The 22,100-nt window shown below is 37.8% G+C and overlaps 1 protein-coding gene across 1 annotated transcript in view; it reads left to right on the top strand.

Moving 5' to 3' along the window:
- Positions 1-285: 285 nt before the first annotated feature.
- Positions 286-22,100, top strand: part of LOC134819085 (multiple epidermal growth factor-like domains protein 8) — a 42,615-nt gene continuing 20,800 nt past the window's right edge. The window contains exons 1-26 of the mRNA XM_063828839.1: positions 286-501; positions 654-748; positions 908-977; positions 1,168-1,276; positions 1,421-1,540; positions 1,984-2,119; positions 2,531-2,699; positions 7,179-7,243; positions 7,411-7,549; positions 10,923-11,099; positions 11,344-11,414; positions 12,560-12,647; positions 12,869-13,131; positions 13,387-13,556; positions 15,163-15,280; positions 15,380-15,499; positions 15,701-15,790; positions 16,165-16,305; positions 16,659-16,775; positions 17,014-17,114; positions 17,730-17,853; positions 18,296-18,420; positions 18,706-18,819; positions 19,043-19,163; positions 21,250-21,431; positions 21,662-21,791. Coding sequence (XP_063684909.1) covers positions 339-501; positions 654-748; positions 908-977; positions 1,168-1,276; positions 1,421-1,540; positions 1,984-2,119; positions 2,531-2,699; positions 7,179-7,243; positions 7,411-7,549; positions 10,923-11,099; positions 11,344-11,414; positions 12,560-12,647; positions 12,869-13,131; positions 13,387-13,556; positions 15,163-15,280; positions 15,380-15,499; positions 15,701-15,790; positions 16,165-16,305; positions 16,659-16,775; positions 17,014-17,114; positions 17,730-17,853; positions 18,296-18,420; positions 18,706-18,819; positions 19,043-19,163; positions 21,250-21,431; positions 21,662-21,791 — 3,318 coding nt within the window. The 5' untranslated portion in view covers positions 286-338. The remainder of the gene's footprint in view (positions 502-653; positions 749-907; positions 978-1,167; positions 1,277-1,420; positions 1,541-1,983; positions 2,120-2,530; positions 2,700-7,178; positions 7,244-7,410; positions 7,550-10,922; positions 11,100-11,343; positions 11,415-12,559; positions 12,648-12,868; positions 13,132-13,386; positions 13,557-15,162; positions 15,281-15,379; positions 15,500-15,700; positions 15,791-16,164; positions 16,306-16,658; positions 16,776-17,013; positions 17,115-17,729; positions 17,854-18,295; positions 18,421-18,705; positions 18,820-19,042; positions 19,164-21,249; positions 21,432-21,661; positions 21,792-22,100) is intronic.

Here is a 22,100-nt window from a genome sequence, read left to right as displayed (position 1 = left end):
TCGTAGGTTTTGGGCAGATGAGAACCCCCATGCAACAGTTGAGTCGCCTATCACTAGAGAGAAAGTCACAGCTTGGATGGGGATCGGGTATCATGGTATTTTTCTCAAAATTCGACTTTTTGGAACAGAGCCAAAAAAAATTAACAAAGTTGAATCGCTGGAACAAATTAAATTTGTAAGCTTTATAAACTAATGGCAACCGATAATGGGCATTTTGCTCCTTTATAAAAAAATGTATTGGTTTTTAAAATCAGGACATTATTTTTGAAACACCCTGTAAGTCCCACATTTAATCAGGCAATGTCAGTTGCAGAACAGTATATTCTATTTCATCATCAATGGTAGATAGATTATATTTGGTGATTGCTGTCTTGCTATCATTGGTTATTTCTTTTGATGGAAGCCCAAGAAAAGTCATTTTTGACAAGTGGTCTGGAAACATAACTAGTAATCCAGGGAACAAATATCTGAAAAATCAAGAGTATGAATGGCTGATAAAAGGTAATGGTTTGAAAGTTTGAAAGAATTTTTATTTGTTGCACTCTTTCCCTCAATTATTAATTGTTTCTCTATACAAAATTCGCTGATTGTTATGCTAATTCAAATAATTGATTTTTTTGAGATTGCATTATCTTAACCTTAGTTAACTCCAGTGCCTGTTGGTGGAAAGTTCATAGAATTAAAGTTTCCTGCCTTTCTAACCGAGTGCTTATATGACTACGTGTCAGTATACAACAATAATGATGAGGTAAGTCTGTGAGCCTAGGTATCTTAAATTTATATCAGTTAATTGTTTTTTTCCTGGACTGGTTTTTCATTTCTGTGTGTTGCTTCACTCTTTTTGTGAGCATAGATTGTTATATTAATTTGTGCTATTTTAGCTTCCCTATTCAGTACATATTTACAGGATAACAGATTACAATTGGCTGCCATAAGTGGAAATTTACGTTCCATGGAAGACATTGTCTCTGATACAGGTTTGAACATTATAATTGGCAGGACAAATAAATAGTTCATTTTTAATAATTGTTCAAATATTATGAACATTTTGTAAATTTTACAGCACTGTAAATAGGTATAATATAACAGAGAGACAATATTTTAGATAAAAGTGTGAAATTTGAACAGGTGTTTGTGAGCCCAGTAGATTTTGACTAAACACCTCAGGACAAATGTACATACACTTGACTAGTGATGCAGATAGAGTGTTCAGGGGGTTTAAAGCTACTTTTAGTGTCACTATCTGTCCTAACAACTGTACTGGAAGCAATGGAAGGTAGGAACAGTATTGAGATAATATTATAGTCCTACCATAATATTATACAGCATAATAAATTTCATGGCTGAGGTACAAGGAATGTGAATGATAATATCATACTATTTAGATAACCGTCTCTGTTCCTTAAAACCAACATCTTAGGTGTAATCCGAACTCCAACAAGTGCACATGTAATGCTGGCTGGTATGGAGACAAGTGTGATAAGGGAGCACTAGATTGTGGGTCACACGGCCAGCTGGATACACTTCTCAACAAATGCAGGTTCTTCACTTTAGCTATTTCATTCGTTTGTAGTTGTTGGACCAAGGATTCGTTATTGGGTATACCTTACGAAACATATTTATATGGTACGAAATTCGGGGATTTTTGGAAAAAATGGGAAAAAATCCCCATATTTTCGTACTGAATTTCTGAAATTTCGTACTGAATTACTGAATTTCTGTAAAAAATCCCCATATTTTCGTTCCCCCATAATTTCGATCCCCGCTAATTATGATCCACATAAATATGTCTTGTAAGGTACCTCTTGTCAAACATTCAATTTTATAATCAGAAATCCGAAAGTGTTCTATAAATTTTATTACTACCTTTTGACTGATTGATTTTCATGAGTCCTCTCTTTTCCAAGTATAGGACTCGAATATTTGTATGGTCATTATTCTGCTAATTCAAATTTCAATATGATGATGTTTCTATCTGTACAGGTGTAATGAAGGATATTTTGGCTGGAAGTGCAACATCAAGTTGATCTCTAAAGCTGAGGAGCCCCCTTACAATAGTTGGTTTAGTTTAGTACAGCCAGAGAGTAGACAGTCTATCCTCAGCTGGGATCAAGCCAAGGTTGGTTTTATTTCATTAAATCTCTGCGCTTTTGCAATTACTTTGGATTTATTCTACTGTATATTAGATTGTTTTACTGAGAATTATTGTCTGTGTCTCATGAATGTTTTGTGTTTAGTTTAATTCCTTGAAAAATTTCATTCTATAAATTTATACCGTTAGTGGGGAAATTGACAAAAGAGTTTAAAAACCTCAAATTTAAGCACTTTTGTCAGAAAACGGCAGAGTGATCGGTCACATATTACGTAAGCTAGGGGTGGAGATGGTTTGGAAAAGCTTGTTATCTCTACACCTAATAACGTGTAAAATGGCCTACGGACAAGGGAAGGGGAGGTGAGGGTCTCAAAAGGTTAAAATCTCGCTTATTCAAACGGTCCCTTAGCACAATAAATAGATCACAACTTGTTGCAGAGAATGTTACCAAGACAAGGTCACACGGCTGATGTTATCGGAGACTACCTGTACGTTTTTGGAGGGTACGATCTAAACCTGGTCCTGTACAGCTTCAAGAGACTGCACGTGGTGTCCGGTGACTGGTCTGATGTCCCGATTAGTCCTGCCTCTTCCTCGCTTCCTGGAGGTGTTTATTACAGTTATAATATTATGTTTTATCAATAAATCATATTATGCTATTACTATCTCCCCAGTCAAAGTGTTCACTTAAACACAACTTTTACATTACTGTTGCGCTACTTTACATTACTGTTGCACTACTTTTACATTACTGTTGCACTACTTTTACATTACTGTTGCACTACTTTTACATTACTGTTGCGCTACTTTTACATTACTGTTGCACTACTTTTACATTACTGTTGCGCTACTTTTACATTACTGTTGCACTAATTTTACATTACTGTTGCACTACTTTTACATTACTGTTGCACTACTTTTACATTACTGTTGCACTACTTTTACATTACTGTTGCACTACTTTCACATTACTGTTGCACTACTTTTACATTTCTGTTTTCTGTTGCACTACTTTCACATTACTGTTGCACTACTTTTACATTACTGTTGCACTACTTTTACATTACTGTTGCACTACTTTTACATTACTGTTGCACTACTTTTACATTACTGTTGCACTACTTTCACATTACTGTTGCACTACTTTTACATTACTGTTGCACTACTTTTACATTACTGTTGCACTACTTTTACATTACTGTTGCACTACTTTTACATTACTGTTGCGCTACTTTTACATTACTGTTGCGCTACTTTTACATTACTGTTGCACTACTTTTACATTACTGTTGCGCTACTTTTACATTACTGTTGCGCTACTTTTACATTACTGTTGCACTACTTTTACATTACTGTTGCGCTACTTTTACATTACTGTTGCACTACTTTTACATTACTGTTGCGCTACTTTTACATTACTGTTGCACTAATTTTACATTACTGTTGCACTACTTTTACATTACTGTTGCACTACTTTTACATTACTGTTGCACTACTTTTACATTACTGTTGCACTACTTTCACATTACTGTTGCACTACTTTTACATTTCTGTTTTCTGTTGCACTACTTTCACATTACTGTTGCACTACTTTTACATTACTGTTGCACTACTTTTACATTACTGTTGCACTACTTTTACATTACTGTTGCACTACTTTTACATTACTGTTGCACTACTTTCACATTACTGTTGCACTACTTTTACATTACTGTTGCACTACTTTTACATTACTGTTGCACTACTTTTACATTACTGTTGCACTACTTTTACATTACTGTTGCGCTACTTTTACATTACTGTTGCGCTACTTTTACATTACTGTTGCGCTACTTTTACATTACTGTTGCACTACTTTTACATTACTGTTGCACTACTTTTACATTACTGTTGCGCTACTTTTACATTACTGTTGCACTACTTTTACATTACTGTTGCGCTACTTTTACATTACTGTTGCACTACTTTTACATTACTGTTGCACTACTTTTACATTACTGTTGCGCTACTTTTACATTACTGTTGCGCTACTTTTACATTACTGTTGCACTACTTTTACATTACTGTTGCACTACTTTCACATTACTGTTGCACTACTTTTACATTTCTGTTTTCTGTTGCACTACTTTCACATTACTGTTGCACTACTTTTACATTACTGTTGCACTACTTTTACATTACTGTTGCACTACTTTTACATTACTGTTGCACTACTTTTACATTACTGTTGCACTACTTTCACATTACTGTTGCACTACTTTTACATTACTGTTGCACTACTTTTACATTACTGTTGCACTACTTTTACATTACTGTTGCACTACTTTTACATTACTGTTGCGCTACTTTTACATTACTGTTGCGCTACTTTTACATTACTGTTGCGCTACTTTTACATTACTGTTGCACTACTTTTACATTACTGTTGCACTACTTTTACATTACTGTTGCGCTACTTTTACATTACTGTTGCACTACTTTTACATTACTGTTGCGCTACTTTTACATTACTGTTGCACTACTTTTACATTACTGTTGCACTACTTTTACATTACTGTTGCGCTACTTTTACATTACTGTTGCGCTACTTTTACATTACTGTTGCACTACTTTTACATTACTGTTGCACTACTTTTACATTACTGTTGCACTACTTTTACATTACTGTTGCGCTACTTTTACATTACTGTTGCACTACTTTTACATTACTGTTGCGCTACTTTTACATTACTGTTGCACTACTTTTACATTACTGTTGCACTACTTTTACATTACTGTTGCGCTACTTTTACATTACTGTTGCACTACTTTTACATTACTGTTGCGCTACTTTTACATTACTGTTGCACTACTTTTACATTACTGTTGCACTACTTTTACATTACTGTTGCACTACTTTTACATTACTGTTGCACTACTTTTACATTACTGTTGCACTACTTTTACATTACTGTTGCACTACTTTTACATTACTGTTGCGCTACTTTTACATTACTGTTGCACTACTTTTACATTACTGTTGCGCTACTTTTACATTACTGTTGCACTACTTTACATTACTGTTGCACTACTTTTACATTACTGTTGCACTACTTTTACATTACTGTTGCGCTACTTTTACATTACTGTTGCACTACTTTTACATTACTGTTGCGCTACTTTTACATTACTGTTGCACTACTTTTACATTACTGTTGCACTACTTTTACATTACTGTTGCACTACTTTTACATTACTGTTGCGCTACTTTTACATTACTGTTGCGCTACTTTTACATTACTGTTGCACTACTTTTACATTACTGTTGCACTACTTTTACATTACTGTTGCGCTACTTTTACATTACTGTTGCACTACTTTTACATTACTGTTGCGCTACTTTTACATTACTGTTGCACTACTTTTACATTACTGTTGCACTACTTTTACATTACTGTTGCGCTACTTTTACATTACTGTTGCACTACTTTTACATTACTGTTGCACTACTTTTACATTACTGTTGCACTACTTTTACATTACTGTTGCGCTACTTTTACATTACTGTTGCACTACTTTTACATTACTGTTGCGCTACTTTTACATTACTGTTGCACTACTTTTACATTACTGTTGCACTACTTTTACATTACTGTTGCACTACTTTTACATTACTGTTGCACTACTTTTACATTACTGTTGCACTACTTTTACATTACTGTTGCACTACTTTTACATTACTGTTGCACTACTTTTACATTACTGTTGCGCTACTTTTACATTACTGTTGCGCTACTTTTACATTACTGTTGCACTACTTTTACATTACTGTTGCACTACTTTTACATTACTGTTGCACTACTTTTACATTACTGTTGCGCTACTTTTACATTACTGTTGCACTACTTTTACATTACTGTTGCGCTACTTTTACATTACTGTTGCACTACTTTTACATTACTGTTGCACTACTTTTACATTACTGTTGCGCTACTTTTACATTACTGTTGCACTACTTTTACATTACTGTTGCGCTACTTTTACATTACTGTTGCACTACTTTTACATTACTGTTGCACTACTTTTACATTACTGTTGCACTACTTTTACATTACTGTTGCGCTACTTTTACATTACTGTTGCACTACTTTTACATTACTGTTGCGCTACTTTTACATTACTGTTGCACTACTTTTACATTACTGTTGCACTACTTTTACATTACTGTTGCGCTACTTTTACATTACTGTTGCACTACTTTTACATTACTGTTGCACTACTTTTACATTACTGTTGCACTACTTTTACATTACTGTTGCACTACTTTTACATTACTGTTGCGCTACTTTTACATTACTGTTGCACTACTTTTACATTACTGTTGCGCTACTTTTACATTACTGTTGCGCTACTTTTACATTACTGTTGCGCTACTTTTACATTACTGTTGCACTACTTTTACATTACTGTTGCGCTACTTTTACATTACTGTTGCACTTCTTTTACATTACTGTTGCACTACTTTTACATTACTGTTGCGCTACTTTTACATTACTGTTGCACTACTTTTACATTACTGTTGCACTACTTTTACATTACTGTTGCACTACTTTTACATTACTGTTGCGCTACTTTTACATTACTGTTGCACTACTTTTACATTACTGTTGCGCTACTTTTACATTACTGTTGCGCTACTTTTACATTACTGTTGCACTACTTTTACATTACTGTTGCGCTACTTTTACATTACTGTTGCACTACTTTTACATTACTGTTGCACTACTTTTACATTACTGTTGCACTACTTTTACATTACTGTTGCACTACTTTTACATTACTGTTGCACTACTTTTACATTACTGTTGCACTACTTTTACATTACTGTTGCACTACTTTTACATTACTGTTGCACTATGATATTACAGTAAAACAAGATTATTTTGTGACTATTTTTTAAAAGCAACAAGAAAACTTCTCAACAAGAAAACTAAGTGTACCCCGCTAGTTGGTACACTTATTATTTTTAAAAAAGATAAATTCTTTGTTGTTTTAATAAAAGACGTGAAACTTGATTTTATTCGAAATAACACTATTTTAACCTCAGGACGCTATATGCACAGTTCTGCGGTGTTTGGTGATAGTATCCTGTATTGTGGCGGATTCTTCAAGGTGAATTATTCGAATTGTCTAAGCAATACTGAAATAGCGCACATTTTTATTACAGTCAGATTTTTAAACAAAATTATGCTGTGCAGTGTACACGGTCTCCATTATTATTTATGGCTAGATATAATTAAGAAAAATAATCGAAAAAATTGTCTACAATTATACATCAGAGCACAACGACTATCGGAGGCGACTGTTGGCTGTACAACACGTCAGACTCGTGCTGGTACCAGTACCCGTCTCTTCCAGTACCGGTTACCGGGCACACAACCACTGTGGTGCCAGCTGGCAACGTTTACCTTTTCGGAGGTTTGTTCAAAATTGCTGTGGGGCAGGGGGGTCTTGAAGTTTTTGCCTTTTGGGCGTTGTTGAAAAAGGGGGAGGGGGATTCATCAAAGATTATTGTCAATTACGTTATTATGGTTAGGGTTATATTAACGTTTTGTTCTCACAATATCGTGTCACTTAATTCCTGTCTGTTCAAGAGAAAAGAAGTAAAAGTAATCTTAGCATTTATTTGGACAAATCCAACAGAATTGTAGTATTTTTTCCATTCAATAATAACATTTAAACTTTTAAATTCAAATGTTGAAGATGTCTCCCTCTTGGCTGGGTAAACTTTATTTAACCATTTCATAACCATGTTGTGACACAGTTATGGCATGGTTGTTAAATATGTAAATACGATTTGGTTTTTGGTTGTGGCATAGGGATTCGACTGCATGTCGTAACCCTGTCATAATTATTTCATAACTGTTTCCGAGTTATTAAAACTGATCACTTTTTGGGACACCTTCCCTTGTAGAACACATAATATTACATTATTTCCAAATATAATGCTGGAAGCTAGTGTTGGCCGCACAAATATTTTTTTCCGAGATAAAGTTGAATTATCTGCCACCAATCTCATTTCTGACCCCCATTTAACCCAGTTATATATTTGAACCAATAAAAGATACGATTTCGAATAAAATTTAAATCGTTTCAAATCACAATTGATGAAAGCATTCATGTTGAAAAATCTCTAAGTTCCCTATAACATATTATTATCGTAATAAATTATCGTAAATAATTATTATCGTAAATAGATCGTAAATAAATTCACTAACCATACTTTAAATGTAAGACTAAGATTCAAATTTTTAAAAACGTATCTTTATTTTATATTTATGATACGTTGATAGTAGATACTAGTATTAGCTAAAATTAGCTCTAAATCAAATAAGAGTCATTATTAAAATAATTACGTATCAAAAATGTTCTAAAATGGCACTCAACTGAATAGTATTATAGGGGTCAATAAATTGATGTTCAAAATGTTCTAAAATTAGTTACTGCAATGACAATCGGTTGGTAAAACAAATTCCTGACATCAAAATGCCAATAATTGATAGTAAAATTATTGTTCAAAAATATAGGGTCAGTATAACTATTCTAATGATAATTATTAAGAATGTTCTAAAACGGGTTACTGTTATAATGGAAATGGGTTCAAAAAGCTCGGCCACTTGAACAATCACCGATGGGACATTAAGACAACATTAAGACAACAATAAGACAATATTAAGACAACAATAAGACAACATTAAGCCAACGTTAACGCAACAAACACCAATAAGACAACAAACGATAAGACAACATTAAGACAACATTAAGGCAACATTAAGGCAACATTAAGGCAACAAAAGCTCTGACATCAGACTAATCCCATGATACGTATCAGAAAAATTAGATCCTCGTCTCCAAATTAGTAACCAAGCAGCTGTAAGGAGAACAGTGTACTTTGTAGTAGGACCTGAAGAGAAGTTGATTAGTAATATCATACATTTTACCGGCCGGAGACGGAGGGATAACCAATAATATTGATAGTAATTAATAATCTTAAAATGTCTAATCAGCAAACCTAGTTAATAATAAGTTATTGTGCTGTTATTAAAATCAACGTACCGATGAGTTAATCTTCCCCTTGATTTCTTTCCTCTAGCTGCTGTCATCTTTCTCTGCCGGCATAGGATGGTAAGCCTTAAAATAAGCTATGATATTCTCCGTGATCGGTGTGCCGACGAAATAATCTGCAAGTAAACTTATTATTAGTTTATTTCTAGGGTACAAGAAAAATTGTTCGCGTTCAATATATCTAGACACGGTCAGGAAGACCGGATTTGAACTCTATTTACTATGACACGTGCCAGTAATTAACCAGTCAGCTTCCAGTATAATTGGCCAATCAAACAAGACTCTTTATCACGTGTCACAACAAATACGGCTAACCTCCCCTGCACCAGTATCCAGTCGTAGTCTAACCAGAACGAAGGAAAATCTCTAAAAATAATAAGACATGAACTTAACCTACTCATGGTAATTATCTACTTACCCAACATGTTCCAGTTAGCATTTAGCTCGGTCAGTTTCTCGGCGGCGAGTGTTTGGTTGAAGTAGGTCTGATCATAGAGTATGTCCCAAATACTGTGACACTCAAACTTCTTTTTCTTCCTCTTCTTCCTCCTCTTCTTCTTCAGCAGGACACCCAGAGTCCACTTCTGTGACATTACCAGTTTTGTCCTGACTCAGGATGCTCTCCCAGGTGATGAACCTGACTTCCTGGTGCTTCTTTTCTACATCGGAACATCTCCCAGCGTTGTATATATCTGCAATTTCTTCTGAACTGAGCACTTTTCCGAAGATATCTAGTTTCATCAGCTGCCCACCGAATACTTCTACTTGTTCTACGCTGCAGCATTGTGTCCCAGAGTAATGACACCCCCTCTTTTAATGGAGCTGAGGAAATACTTTTAGACCCTATGAGAGTACCATTATAGTATGTCTTCATTGTCCCAGTGCTTGTTGACCAGCTTTGACATTGATGACTCCACGTATCAAGAGGTACTGTTACAGTAATAGCACTTGACTGGTAATTGCCGCTGTTGTGAATGTAGTTGTAGTAACCAGCATCTGATATTAGGATCTCGTGTGTGGACGTTTTGTAGCTAAACCAGGATCTGTAGGGGCCAGTCAGCTGTTTCTTTACCCATGAACACACCGTTAGGGAGTCTTTGACCTGGCTCATATCAGGGAAAAACTTTACGTAGTCACCAAAGGTGGTACCGAACTGCAGTGCCTTTGCTGAGGATCCCTCTGAAGCCGATATAGTGGGGATGGTGCAATGGAGGGCTAGCAGGGCTGATAGGAGTTGCAAAAACATGATCCTGGTTTAAGATTACTATTAAATAATTTATAATTTGGTTTGAGTATTTTCTACGATCTTATTAATTGTTTATTAATAATTACGTTTTTGAAATATTATCATGTGTTGAAATCAGTCATAATCACATGATAATATTATTGATTGACCCATATAACATTTTTAAATTTGTTTTTATTACTTGAATAATATTCATTTTGACCACCTGAAAAGTGTTCTCGGGTCTCATAAGGTTTTTAGTCGTTTAATTGTAATCAAATATACGGATAACGAAATGTATTTTTAGAAAAGTCTGCCGTAGTACATTCATCATAGGGCGGGTTACATTCATCATAGGGCGGGTTACAATTAACATTCTTTGTTAAATTTTTTGGGGCGGTAATCCAAAATATTCAGTATGTTTTTTAAATTTACCGATAAATTTACGATCTCCTATTTATTACTAATCAGCTAATATATAATAATCTAATCACTTGACAGGTCTTACTGGCGGAGACACGGACCACTATTCCTGCTCACTTCACACCATGGACCTATCCTCCCGGAGTCCTGTATGGGGTCTGGTGACCCCCACTATCTACAAGTGTTCTGAGATAAGACGGTACGGTCACTCTGCTGTGTATGATGAGGACTCAGGAAGTATTGTCGTGTTCGGAGGTGAGCTTATATTTTGTTAGAGCATATGATCAATGCTAACATTTGTAAACTTTATGTCGGATAACCCGGAACACAGCGGTGGGACCATGATATCATTACAATTGGGGCCGGATATGGAATATGGATATGCTGAATACTACTAAAGTACTAACCCTCTCAAACAGGTGGATATGCTGGATACTACTAAAGTACTAACACTGTTTCTCACACTACTACTAAAGTACTAACCTTGTTTCTCACACAGGTTTTGTTCCAATACCTCATGTACGCTACGACAAGAGTTCGGATGTTTTACTCTTCAGTATAAAGAACAAGGTGACTTATATAAGCTTGTAAAATGGGCATTATCGACGAATGATTGCTGGCGTGGAATAAACAAATTCTTATATTATTATTCAAAAACCTATTGTTACTGCGCTTAGACAGTAAATATGACTCTCAATGGGCTTGAGAAAAAACTACTTCCGTTTAAATGTTACATCGTGTAACGAAATAGATAACAAAAGTTTTCATGAACTTATTAAACAAATACTACACAGATCTACAGATAAAAACGTACGAGTTAAAAAAGCGTGGCCCTAACAACTATTTAGTTCGCCTTGATCTAATATAATTTAAATGTGTCCGAAAAGAAAATAACCTCCAAATTTTAGACAAAAAAGTTCCACGCACTCAGTCCATATAGAAGAACTGAGAAATAAAACTAACGGCTCCATACCTCAATGGAGCTCTCGAAAAACAAACCACTGAGCACTGATCTGACCTTTGGTCTGATGCTGATATTAAATAAGCTCCTGAGGGGCGGTTCTGACAAGTGTGACTGAAGACATACTACCTATATCTCCAGACAACAGCCCTGTCTACATCTGCCCGCATGTTATTATCAGCCTGGTAAGGGTTCTTGTGTCCAGACAACCCCCGATACAAGGAGCAGTAGGGCAAGCGTAGCCACGTGATGCCCATATAAGGAAGAGTAGCTGCTTTCTGGATGCAGAGAGCTTCACAGACAGGGGATGTTCTAGTGAATAGCTTGTTAGTTGGGACGGTTTACAGGGTTTATGGGGAGATAAGCAGGGTGCACGGACCATCGTGGAGCTTCAGACTGCATTGTTACAGCCTCTATCATGGATTCACGGGTTGTGACAGGAACAATGATTAGTAGCTTTACGTATTACCGATTAGCAGTTCTCATTTTTTTAAAGATTAAATTAATTTTGAGGAAAAAATTGGGTGCTCCCTTCCTAGGTAGTTTAAACAATATCTTCGGGTGTAATTTGTCGATAATGCCCTGATATAATAAAAAAATAAAAAAATAACAGTTGCCAATTTACCCAAAGTAAAGCCTACTGTGGAACAGTGTTTTAACCAATTGGCATAGCAAATTGGAAATAACTTCTTCAAGTTCTAATACATTTGTTGATTATAGCTTGATATATTAATAACTGTATTACCCCTTGCAGGTATGGTCGAAGCTTAAAATCACTACCCAAATTCCTGGTATTGTTTTTCACACAGCAGTCAAACTGGGCAGATTTATGGTTGTATTCGGTAAGTCAATGTGACAACTAAGAATCTGGTTAATTCTAACTCTGTTTACTATTTCTCTAAACGATGGACCAAAATCATCGTACTAATTCCATCCATAATCCAATTTCCAAATAAATATTTAACCAACCTTGACAAATGGATTGCACCGAGAGGACATTGTTGTTTCATTAATTGTATCGTTATTTATTTCGTTAACTCTAACCTAAACTTCCCTTTGTCAGGTGGCAACAAAGAAAACCAGAATGTCGAGCAGTGTTTTAACCCGGACACTATAGTTTTCGACCTGGGTTGCATGGACTGGGTGTCCCCGCTCCCCAAAGACGAGAGCCACGTGACAGCCAGCTTGAGATACGCGCACGCGGCAGCTAGATACAGAGACAGTATGGTTGTTGTAGGGGGGTTTAACGGACAGCCCATGAACGATGTGCTGTTATATTATCCGCCCAGGGAGGATTGCTCTTCCATTCCGAACAAGGATAAAAAGGTGTGTTAAAACTTTAAAACAGTGGTTCGTTCTGACGTGAATGTTACAATTCCATTAGATTCTGCCTTTATTCGGCTATTAATTGGGCACTATTATGACGTAGGATTTTTGATTTATCTGTCCTACGTCCGACGAACTGATGAGATTAAATGCGATGTAATTAACAGTTTCATTTAAGACATTTTAATTTTATAGTAAAGTTCACAACACAGCTACCGTATAATTCTATAATTGTTGACGCATTACTACCTACAGGGAGGTGAAGTAAGCAGTGCCGCATATGACGAGTGTAACGCGTTACAGCACTGCGTACGGTGCGGCAAGAAGTGCCGACCAGTCAAGAGATGCCGTCAGCAGATGAACCAGTGCAGTGTGTGCTACAGACTAACAAGGTGCACCGAGTGTGCACTAGCTGGTTGTGAGTGGTACGTGGCTTGTTAGCAGTGGGTATTCCTGCTTAATTGATACCAACAGTGGCGATTATTAGACACTGACGTTCAGGGCCTAACAATTAATAAACGTGTTCTAAGACGATATAACTAACATTATTATATGAAATACAATCAGTACAAACCTACTTTATTCAGACACACTATAATAAAGTCGGCCGTCAATGCTTGTCTACAATTACACCTGCATCATGTCCCGCTGAAACTCCTAATTTAAATGTCAATGCTTGTCTACAATTACAGTTACACCTGCATCATGTCCCGCTGAAACTCCGTCAATGCTTGTCTACAATTACAGTTACACCTGCATCATGTCCCGCTGAAACTCCTAACTTAAATGTGCCGTCAATGCTTGTCTACAATTACAGTTACACCTGCATCATGTCCCGCTGAAACTCCGTCAATGCTTGTCTACAATTACAGTTACACCTGCATCATGTCCCGCTGAAACTCCTAACTTAAATGTGCCGTCAATGCTTGTCTACAGTTACAGTTACACCTGCATTATGTCCCGCTGAAACTCCGTCAATGCTTGTCTACAATTACAGTTACACCTGCATTATGTCCCGCTGAAACTCCTAACTTAAATGTGCCGTCAATGCTTGTCTACAGTTACAGTTACACCTGCATTATGTCCCGCTGAAACTCCGTCAATGCTTGTCTACAATTACAGTTACACCTGCATTATGTCCCGCTGAAACTCCTAACTTAAATGTGCCGTCAATGCTTGTCTACAGTTACAGTTACACCTGCATTATGTCCCGCTGAAACTCCGTCAATGCTTGTCTACAATTACAGTTACACCTGCATTATGTCCCGCTGAAACTCCTAACTTAAATGTGCCGTGACCAATAACATTATGTCAACTATCGACAACTCTCCAGGCCAACCAGAACTCAACCAGAGTAACAGGTTCCTTAGTCGTCCGCCACCAACCGTCCTTCGATAGAACAAACTAGAAACTCTCTTTGCCCAGCTCCAGCTCCCAGCTATAAATAATGTCCTGTCCGTTGTTTTAGACCTCTCACCTGCTACCTTCGCACTCCGTTGACTAGTTATTGTTCCTCTCTATCACGCTGTGTTAATCTATCATCATTATATTATGTTAATTTAGCATCATTGTGTTTGACAGCCCTTAATTCTAGCTCCAGTGTTTCACAGCTGTTCCCTCTGAGGTGGTGCATTTGTCACTCCCCCAGGTGCTGTCTGACCCGCCCTATCGGACCCGCCGACCGGAACTCGGTTTTCCACTTCCATTACGTAGAAATATAACTAACTGGTATTAATATCACACAATACTTCCTAAAATCTATCATATCATCACGGCGTACAGGATTTATTAGGATACTTATATTTTGTTTATTTGTTTATACTGGTGAGGAGTTGGCGTCTATAAGAGTCAATGATGCAACAATTAGCGGGGGCAGCGACTAATTAGATTTTCCAAAGGTCACCTTATCTATGTCATTATTTGGATTAAATTTGATATCTTTGCGTTTTCTTTCCCTCCGACCGTCAATTATTAAAACCTTAATATTATTTATTTTAGATTTTATTTATATTCACTTTCTAATAATAACAGGTGTGTACAAGACGGAAACTGTAGATCCCGGAACAGTGGCGACTATTGTGGAGTACAATCTCCAGAACCATGGTGGGGTCCTGAGGGAACCCTGCTAACTTCACCTATACAGTGCCAGGTAAACACTGTCCCCTGAACCCCGGTTTAATTACTGACCAATTATCTAATCACCTTATTGACTAATTAGTAATTAACTGACTAATTAAGATCCTCCCAGACAGACGATATGCCTCCAGGACTACACTGGGTGAAAGTAGTGGACCCGGTTAACTGGGACCTCCCTGATCACGTGTCTATTGTCAAGTCAGCACGTGTCGACCTGCTCTACTCCAAACATGTAATGATCTTTAACATTGGTTACTTTTCCCTAAGTTCAATAATATTTAAAGTTGATAATAGTTTGAGATTGCTACTGCGTGAGTGCGACAAAGAAAATAAGCGAGGACGTGCTGATTTAAGGTTGATATTCAGGCTTTTAAATAAGACCCAATTTGAGAGTAAGTAATTAGATCACGTGACCATTATTTCACAATACCAGACACATACAAGAGATACGGGGGAAGATAAGAGATACTACGGACACCTCCGGGGCTACATCAACAGCACGCACAGGGAATATTCCAACAAGGTTTATCTAATATCTTACAGTTTATCCACCTATGTCACCTATGTTGAGATTTGTTAAGCTTTAACAACTTAACAAAGCCATCACATTGTGTGACCACCCCACAGAGAGGAGATCTCTCTGGAGTTTAGTTGCGTAGAATGGGTTTTTAGTGTTTTAACCTTCAGTTTACACTTTTAGTCTAGAATATGATTGTCAATTATTTGAACTATGATCACTGCATTGATATTTTCTTCGCACAGTTCTTGAGTTCTTGTAGTACATTTTGCCACTTTTTGTCACGATATTTCAATAAACCTATGTGACAATTAAAACAAACAGTTTGTTCAAGTATTTAATTATTGGCCTAATAACTATCCCTCCCCCAAATTCCGCAGTACAATCTACGAGTCCAGTACACGGACGGCTTAGTTGATCTGCACGTGGGCAGGACGTCACGTGACGCAGAGTTAGTGTTCAGGAATGCCAGCCGGAAGATACAAAAGGAGAACCGTTACTCGCTGCCTAGATACAAAATTGTGAGAACTTTTTTAGTGAATTTTTAGTGACATTATTGTCGAGAAGATTGTCGAGTCGCTTTTTTATTCTTTCTACATATTTAAGATTAAAATTTCTTTTATTATTATTTCTTTATATTTGTCAAGTCGTTTTAGTGAATAGTTTGGTCGTATTATGATAAAGTTATGTATGTAAAATGGTCTATTGAAATCAAACTGCAGATTAATGATGGGGGGATGTAATGATGAAAATAAGATGATTAATATCATAAGGAATGTTATGTCTCCCCCCCCCCCCCCCCCCCCCCCCCCCCCCCCCCCCCTTCGCCGCCCCGCCCCCTCCTTCTTACAATGGTAATATTGTTTCACACCAGGTATACATAAAAGCAGTGTTAAGTCAGTACATTAATGATCAGCAACAGAGGAGTAACATGACGATCATGTGGGACGGTGGGGGATCTGACTACCACTCCGAGGAGATACTCAACGAGGTACACTGTCATGTGACGTCATTAGGAGGTCACGTGACGTCATAAGGAGGTCACGTGACGTTATCCGTCGGTTTATAACGTCATTGCGTGATGGACAGAATAACAAGATAACCCTTTGTTTTCCCCCGTTACCTCGTTTACTGGATGTGATTTTACTCTCTTATTGTTCAATTCTAGTGGCCATCTCTAAATGACAGTAAAACTGAAGGTATCTCACAGTAACGGTATACATTATCAGGACGTGTTAGTGCCCTACAGGAACGGTTCCTGTACTCACTTTGGAACCTGTCTGGGGTGTCTTACTGATCAACTGTGTGGCTGGAACTCTTCTATATCACGGTTAGTGACGTCATCACTCTTCTATATTACGGTTAGTGACGTCATCACTCTTCTATATCACGGTTAGTGACGTCATCACTCTTCTATATCACGGTTAGTGACGTCATCACTCTTCTTTATCACGGTTAGTGACGTCATCACTCTTCTATATCACGGTTAGTGACGTCATCACTCTTCTTTATCACGGTTAGTGACGTCATCACTCTTCTTTATCACGGTTAGTGACGTCATCTTTCTTCTATATCACGGTTAGTGACGTCATCACTCTTCTATATCACGGTTAGTGACGTCATCACTCTTCTTATTTCTTTATCACGGTTAGTGACGTCATCTTTCTTCTATATCACGGTTAGTGACGTCATCACTCTTCTATATCACGGTTAGTGACGTCATCACTCTTCTTTATCACGGTTAGTGACGTCATCTTTCTTCTATATCATGGTTAGTGACGTCATCACTCTTCTTTAGCACGGTTAGTGACACTTCGACGTATACGGTATAATTCTCAAACCCTGGCCCTGGTTACTCTAACTAGAAGTATCCGTACATAATATACTATAAACCCACTAGTCGAAAGCTTTGGTATGTGGCATGTAACACCCTCCTTCCTCCCAGATGCCAGCTAAGATCAGTGCACACCTTCTCCACCAATCAGAAGTTCAGAGCAGGGTACCTGATAACTGACTTTGATTCCTGTACCAAGTGTGACGAACGTATCACTTGTTCTGCTTGTGCTGGAGTGAGTTTTAGTTTACCACAGTTTTAACTAACCACAGTTTTAGTTTACCACAGTTTCATTTAACTGCAGTTTTAGTTAACCACAGTTTTAGTTAACCACAGTTTTATTTAACCACAGTTTTAGTTAACCACAGTTTTAGTTAACCACAGTTTTAATTAACCAAAGTTTTAGTTTGCCACAGTTTTATTTAACTGCAGTTTTAGTTAACCACAGTTTTAGTTTACCACAGTTTTTAAACCACAGTTTTAGTTAATCACAGTTTTAGTAATTAGTTAACCACAGTTTTAGTTAACCATAGTTTTAGTTTACCACAGTTTTATTTAACTGCAGTTTTAGTTATTCGCAGTTTTAATTCACCACAGTTTTAGTTAACCACAGTTTTAGTTAACCACAGTTTTAATTAACCACAGTTTTGCCAGATAAGACACTACCCCTCCCTCAGGACGGTAACTGTGAGTGGCTTAACTTCAGATGCCACAGACGTGGGAGATACGAGGAAGCGATCAGATCGAGATACCGCTGCCCGGATACCTGCTCTCGACAGTCTTCCTGCTACTCCTGCACTGAGTCAGTTCATTTTCCTGACACATTTAGTAACTTAGTGATTCCTAGTTATAAAGTTATTTCGGTACTAATCAGTGATTATAGCAGTTTAATTATGTTTCAATACCAACATTAATCTCTATCTTTTTAAAAACCGGAAGGTTTGCCTGGCAATATAATAGTATATTAGAGTTGTGTCATAAAATCTCTACCCACCAAATATCTAAATTATTTGAACTAATCACGCGACCCTAACAAACCACGTGACCCTTACTAATCACGTGACTCTAAATAATCACGTGACCCCAGGCTGGACGACTGTGTTTGGTGCAAGGCGCTGGGACGGTGTTTCTCCATAAACGTACAGGTGGCTCTCTACCCGTTTGGGGAGTGCTCCGTGTGGTACAACGGATTTGTTACCCCGTGAGTCTGAGTCCTTTTGTGTGCTTTAACACAATATCTTGTGAATTAATGTAGATAATATGTTAATATTTGGGTATTGATTAATTATTATTAGTTTTGGATTTTTGGAAGCTTATCTACCATATCAGTCTGCTTCAGAAATAAAGACGAAATAAAGACGAATCTAGTATAATAAAATAGGGATTTTATCAATTAATATTAAATCTCACGGAACTTGTTTCAGGGGTGGATCGTCCCACTGTGACGAGTGCGAGATGTACCGCACGTGCAGAGAGTGTCAGAGTGTGCGCGGGTGTGGGTGGTGCGGACTGGAGTCTCAACCTCACTCCGGTACTTGTATTAAGGTAGGTCTGGAGTCTCAACCTCACCCAGGTATTTGTATTAAGGTAGGTCTGGAGTCTCAACCTCACGTCACTCCGGTACTTGTATTAAGGTAGGTCTGCAGTCACTCTGCAGTCTCAACCTCACCCAGGTATTTGTTCAGGAGGAATGTTTACAAGCTTATCCGTCTTTCAATTCTGTGTTGTCTACCCAAATTTACCACCTCTAAGATACAATCTAGAAGCACACTAACCTGCTCTGTCAGGGTAACTTTGAATCTAGAAGCACACTAACATGCTCTGTCAGGGTAACTTTGAATCTAGAAGCACACTAACATGCTCTGTCAGGGTAACTTTGAATCTAGAAGCACACTAACATGCTCTGTCAGGGAATCTAGAAGCACACTAACATGCTCTGTCAGGGTAACTTTGAATCTAGAAGCACACTAGCATGCTCTGTCAGGGTAACTTTGAATCTAGAAGCACACTAACGTCTAACATGCTGTGTCAGGGTAACTTTGAATCTAGAAGCACACTAACATGCTCTGTCAGGGTAACTTTGAATCTAGAAGCACACTAACATGCTCTGTCAGGGTAACTTTGAATCTAGAAGCACACTAACATGCTCTGTCAGGGTAACTTTGAATCTAGAAGCACACTAACATGCTCTGTCGGGGTAACTTTGAATCTAGAAGCACACTAACATGCTCTGTCAGGGTAACTTTGAATCTAGAAGCACACTAACATGCTCTGTCAGGGTAACTTTGAATCTAGAAGCACACTAACATGCTCTGTCAGGGTAACTTTGAATCTAGAAGCACACTAACATGCTGTGTCAGGGTAACTTTGAATCTAGAAGCACACTAACATGCTGTGTCAGGGTAACTTTGAATCTAGAATCACACTAACATGCTCTGTCAGGGTAACTTTGAATCTAGAAGCACACTAACATGCTCTGTCAGGGTAACTTTGAATCTAGAAGCACACTAACATGCTCTGTCAGGGTAACTTTGAATCTAGAAGCACACTAACCTGCTCTGTCAGGGTAACTTTGAATCTAGAAGCACACTAACATGCTCTGTCAGGGTAACTTTGAATCTAGAAGCACACTAACATGCTCTGTCTGGGTAACTTTGAATCTAGAAGCACACTAACATGCTCTGTCAGGGTAACTTTGAATCTAGAAGCACACTAACATGCTCTGTCAGGGTAACTTTGAATCTAGAAGCACACTAACCTGCTCTGTCAGGGTAACTTTGAATCTAGAAGCACACTAACATGCTCTGTCAGGGTAACTTTGAATCTAGAAGCACACTAACATGCTCTGTCAGGGTAACTTTGAATCTAGAAGCACACTAACATGCTCTGTCAGGGTAACTTTGAATCTAGAAGCACACTAACATGCTCTGTCAGGGTAACTTTGAATCTAGAAGCACACTAACATGATTTGTCAGGGTAACTTTGAATCTAGAAGCACACTAACATGCTCTGTCAGGGTAACTTTGAATCTAGAAGCACACTAACATGCTCTGTCAGGGTAACTTTGAATCTAGAAGCACACTAACATGCTCTGTCAGGGTAACTTTGAATCTAGAAGCACACTAACATGCTCTGTCAGGGTAACTTTGAATCTAGAAGCACACTAACATGCTCTGTCGGGGTAACTTTGAATCTAGAAGCACACTAACATGCTCTGTCAGGGTAACTTTGAATCTAGAAGCACACTAACATGCTCTGTCAGGGTAACTTTGAATCTAGAAGCACACTAACATGCTCTGTCAGGGTAACTTTGAATCTAGAAGCACACTAACATGCTCTGTCAGGGTAACTTTGAATCTAGAAGCACACTAACATGCTCTGTCAGGGTAACTTTGAATCTAGAAGCACACTAACATGCTCTGTCAGGGTAACTTTGAATCTAGAAGCACACTAACATGCTCTGTCAGGGTAACTTTGAATCTAGAAGCACACTAACATGCTCTGTCAGGGTAACTTTGAATCTAGAAGCACACTAACATGCTCTGTCAGGGTAACTTTGAATCTAGAAGCACACTAACATGCTCTGTCAGGGTAACTTTGAATCTAGAAGCACACTAACATGCTCTGTCAGGGTAACTTTGAGGAGGGTTACTGCTCGCTGAGCTGGTACTACCAGGAGTGTCCAGCAGTTAACGAGTGTGCCCTGGGACTCCACCACTGCCATGACAACGCCGAGTGTATAGATACAGAGGACGGGTTTACTTGTCAGTGTAAACTGGGTTATCAGGACCACGATGGGGTCTGTGAGTCCAAGTGAGTTGGGAGGAGATTGTCGGTTGAAGTTAGTTAGTTTGAGATTTTTAGTGACTTGTGGTACAACTAAACACTGTTTGTCAAGTTCAGCGAAAATCAAGCAAATATTAATTTGTAAAAGGGGTAAAATACCCAAGTTATTATCAGTGACACTTCTAAAAACAATGCCCGATATAATGACCCTATTTCAATTGTAAATACATGGCTCGATAAAACTGTTACCACCGCAGGTGTGACACGAGTTCCACCTGCAAACACGGCAAGTGTAGCGAGTACAACCTGTGTGAGTGTGATCTAGGTTACACTGGGCCTAACTGTGACCAGGACTGCTTGTGTAACCTTCACTCTACCTGTTCTCAGGTTTAATATTGTTTTAGTGTAACCTTCACTCTACCTGCTCTCAGGTTGAATATTGTTTTAGTGTAACCTTCACTCTACCTGCTCTCAGGTTGAATATTGTTTTAGTGTAACCTTCACTCTACCTGCTCTCAGGTTTAATATTGTTGTAGTGTAACCTTCACTCTACCTGCTCTCAGGTTTAATATTGTTTTAGTGTAACCTTCACTCTACCTGCTCTCAGGTTTAATATTGTTGTAGTGTAACCTTCACTCTACCTGTTCTCAGGTTTAATATTGTTTTAGTGTAACCTTCACTCTACCTGCTCTCAGG

The sequence above is a fragment of the Bolinopsis microptera genome, chromosome 8 (assembly GCF_026151205.1).
Source record: "Bolinopsis microptera isolate Bmic1 chromosome 8, MBARI_Bmic_1.0, whole genome shotgun sequence".
Lineage (NCBI taxonomy): Eukaryota > Metazoa > Ctenophora > Tentaculata > Lobata > Bolinopsidae > Bolinopsis > Bolinopsis microptera.
This window is presented reverse-complemented; position numbering and strand designations above follow the sequence as displayed.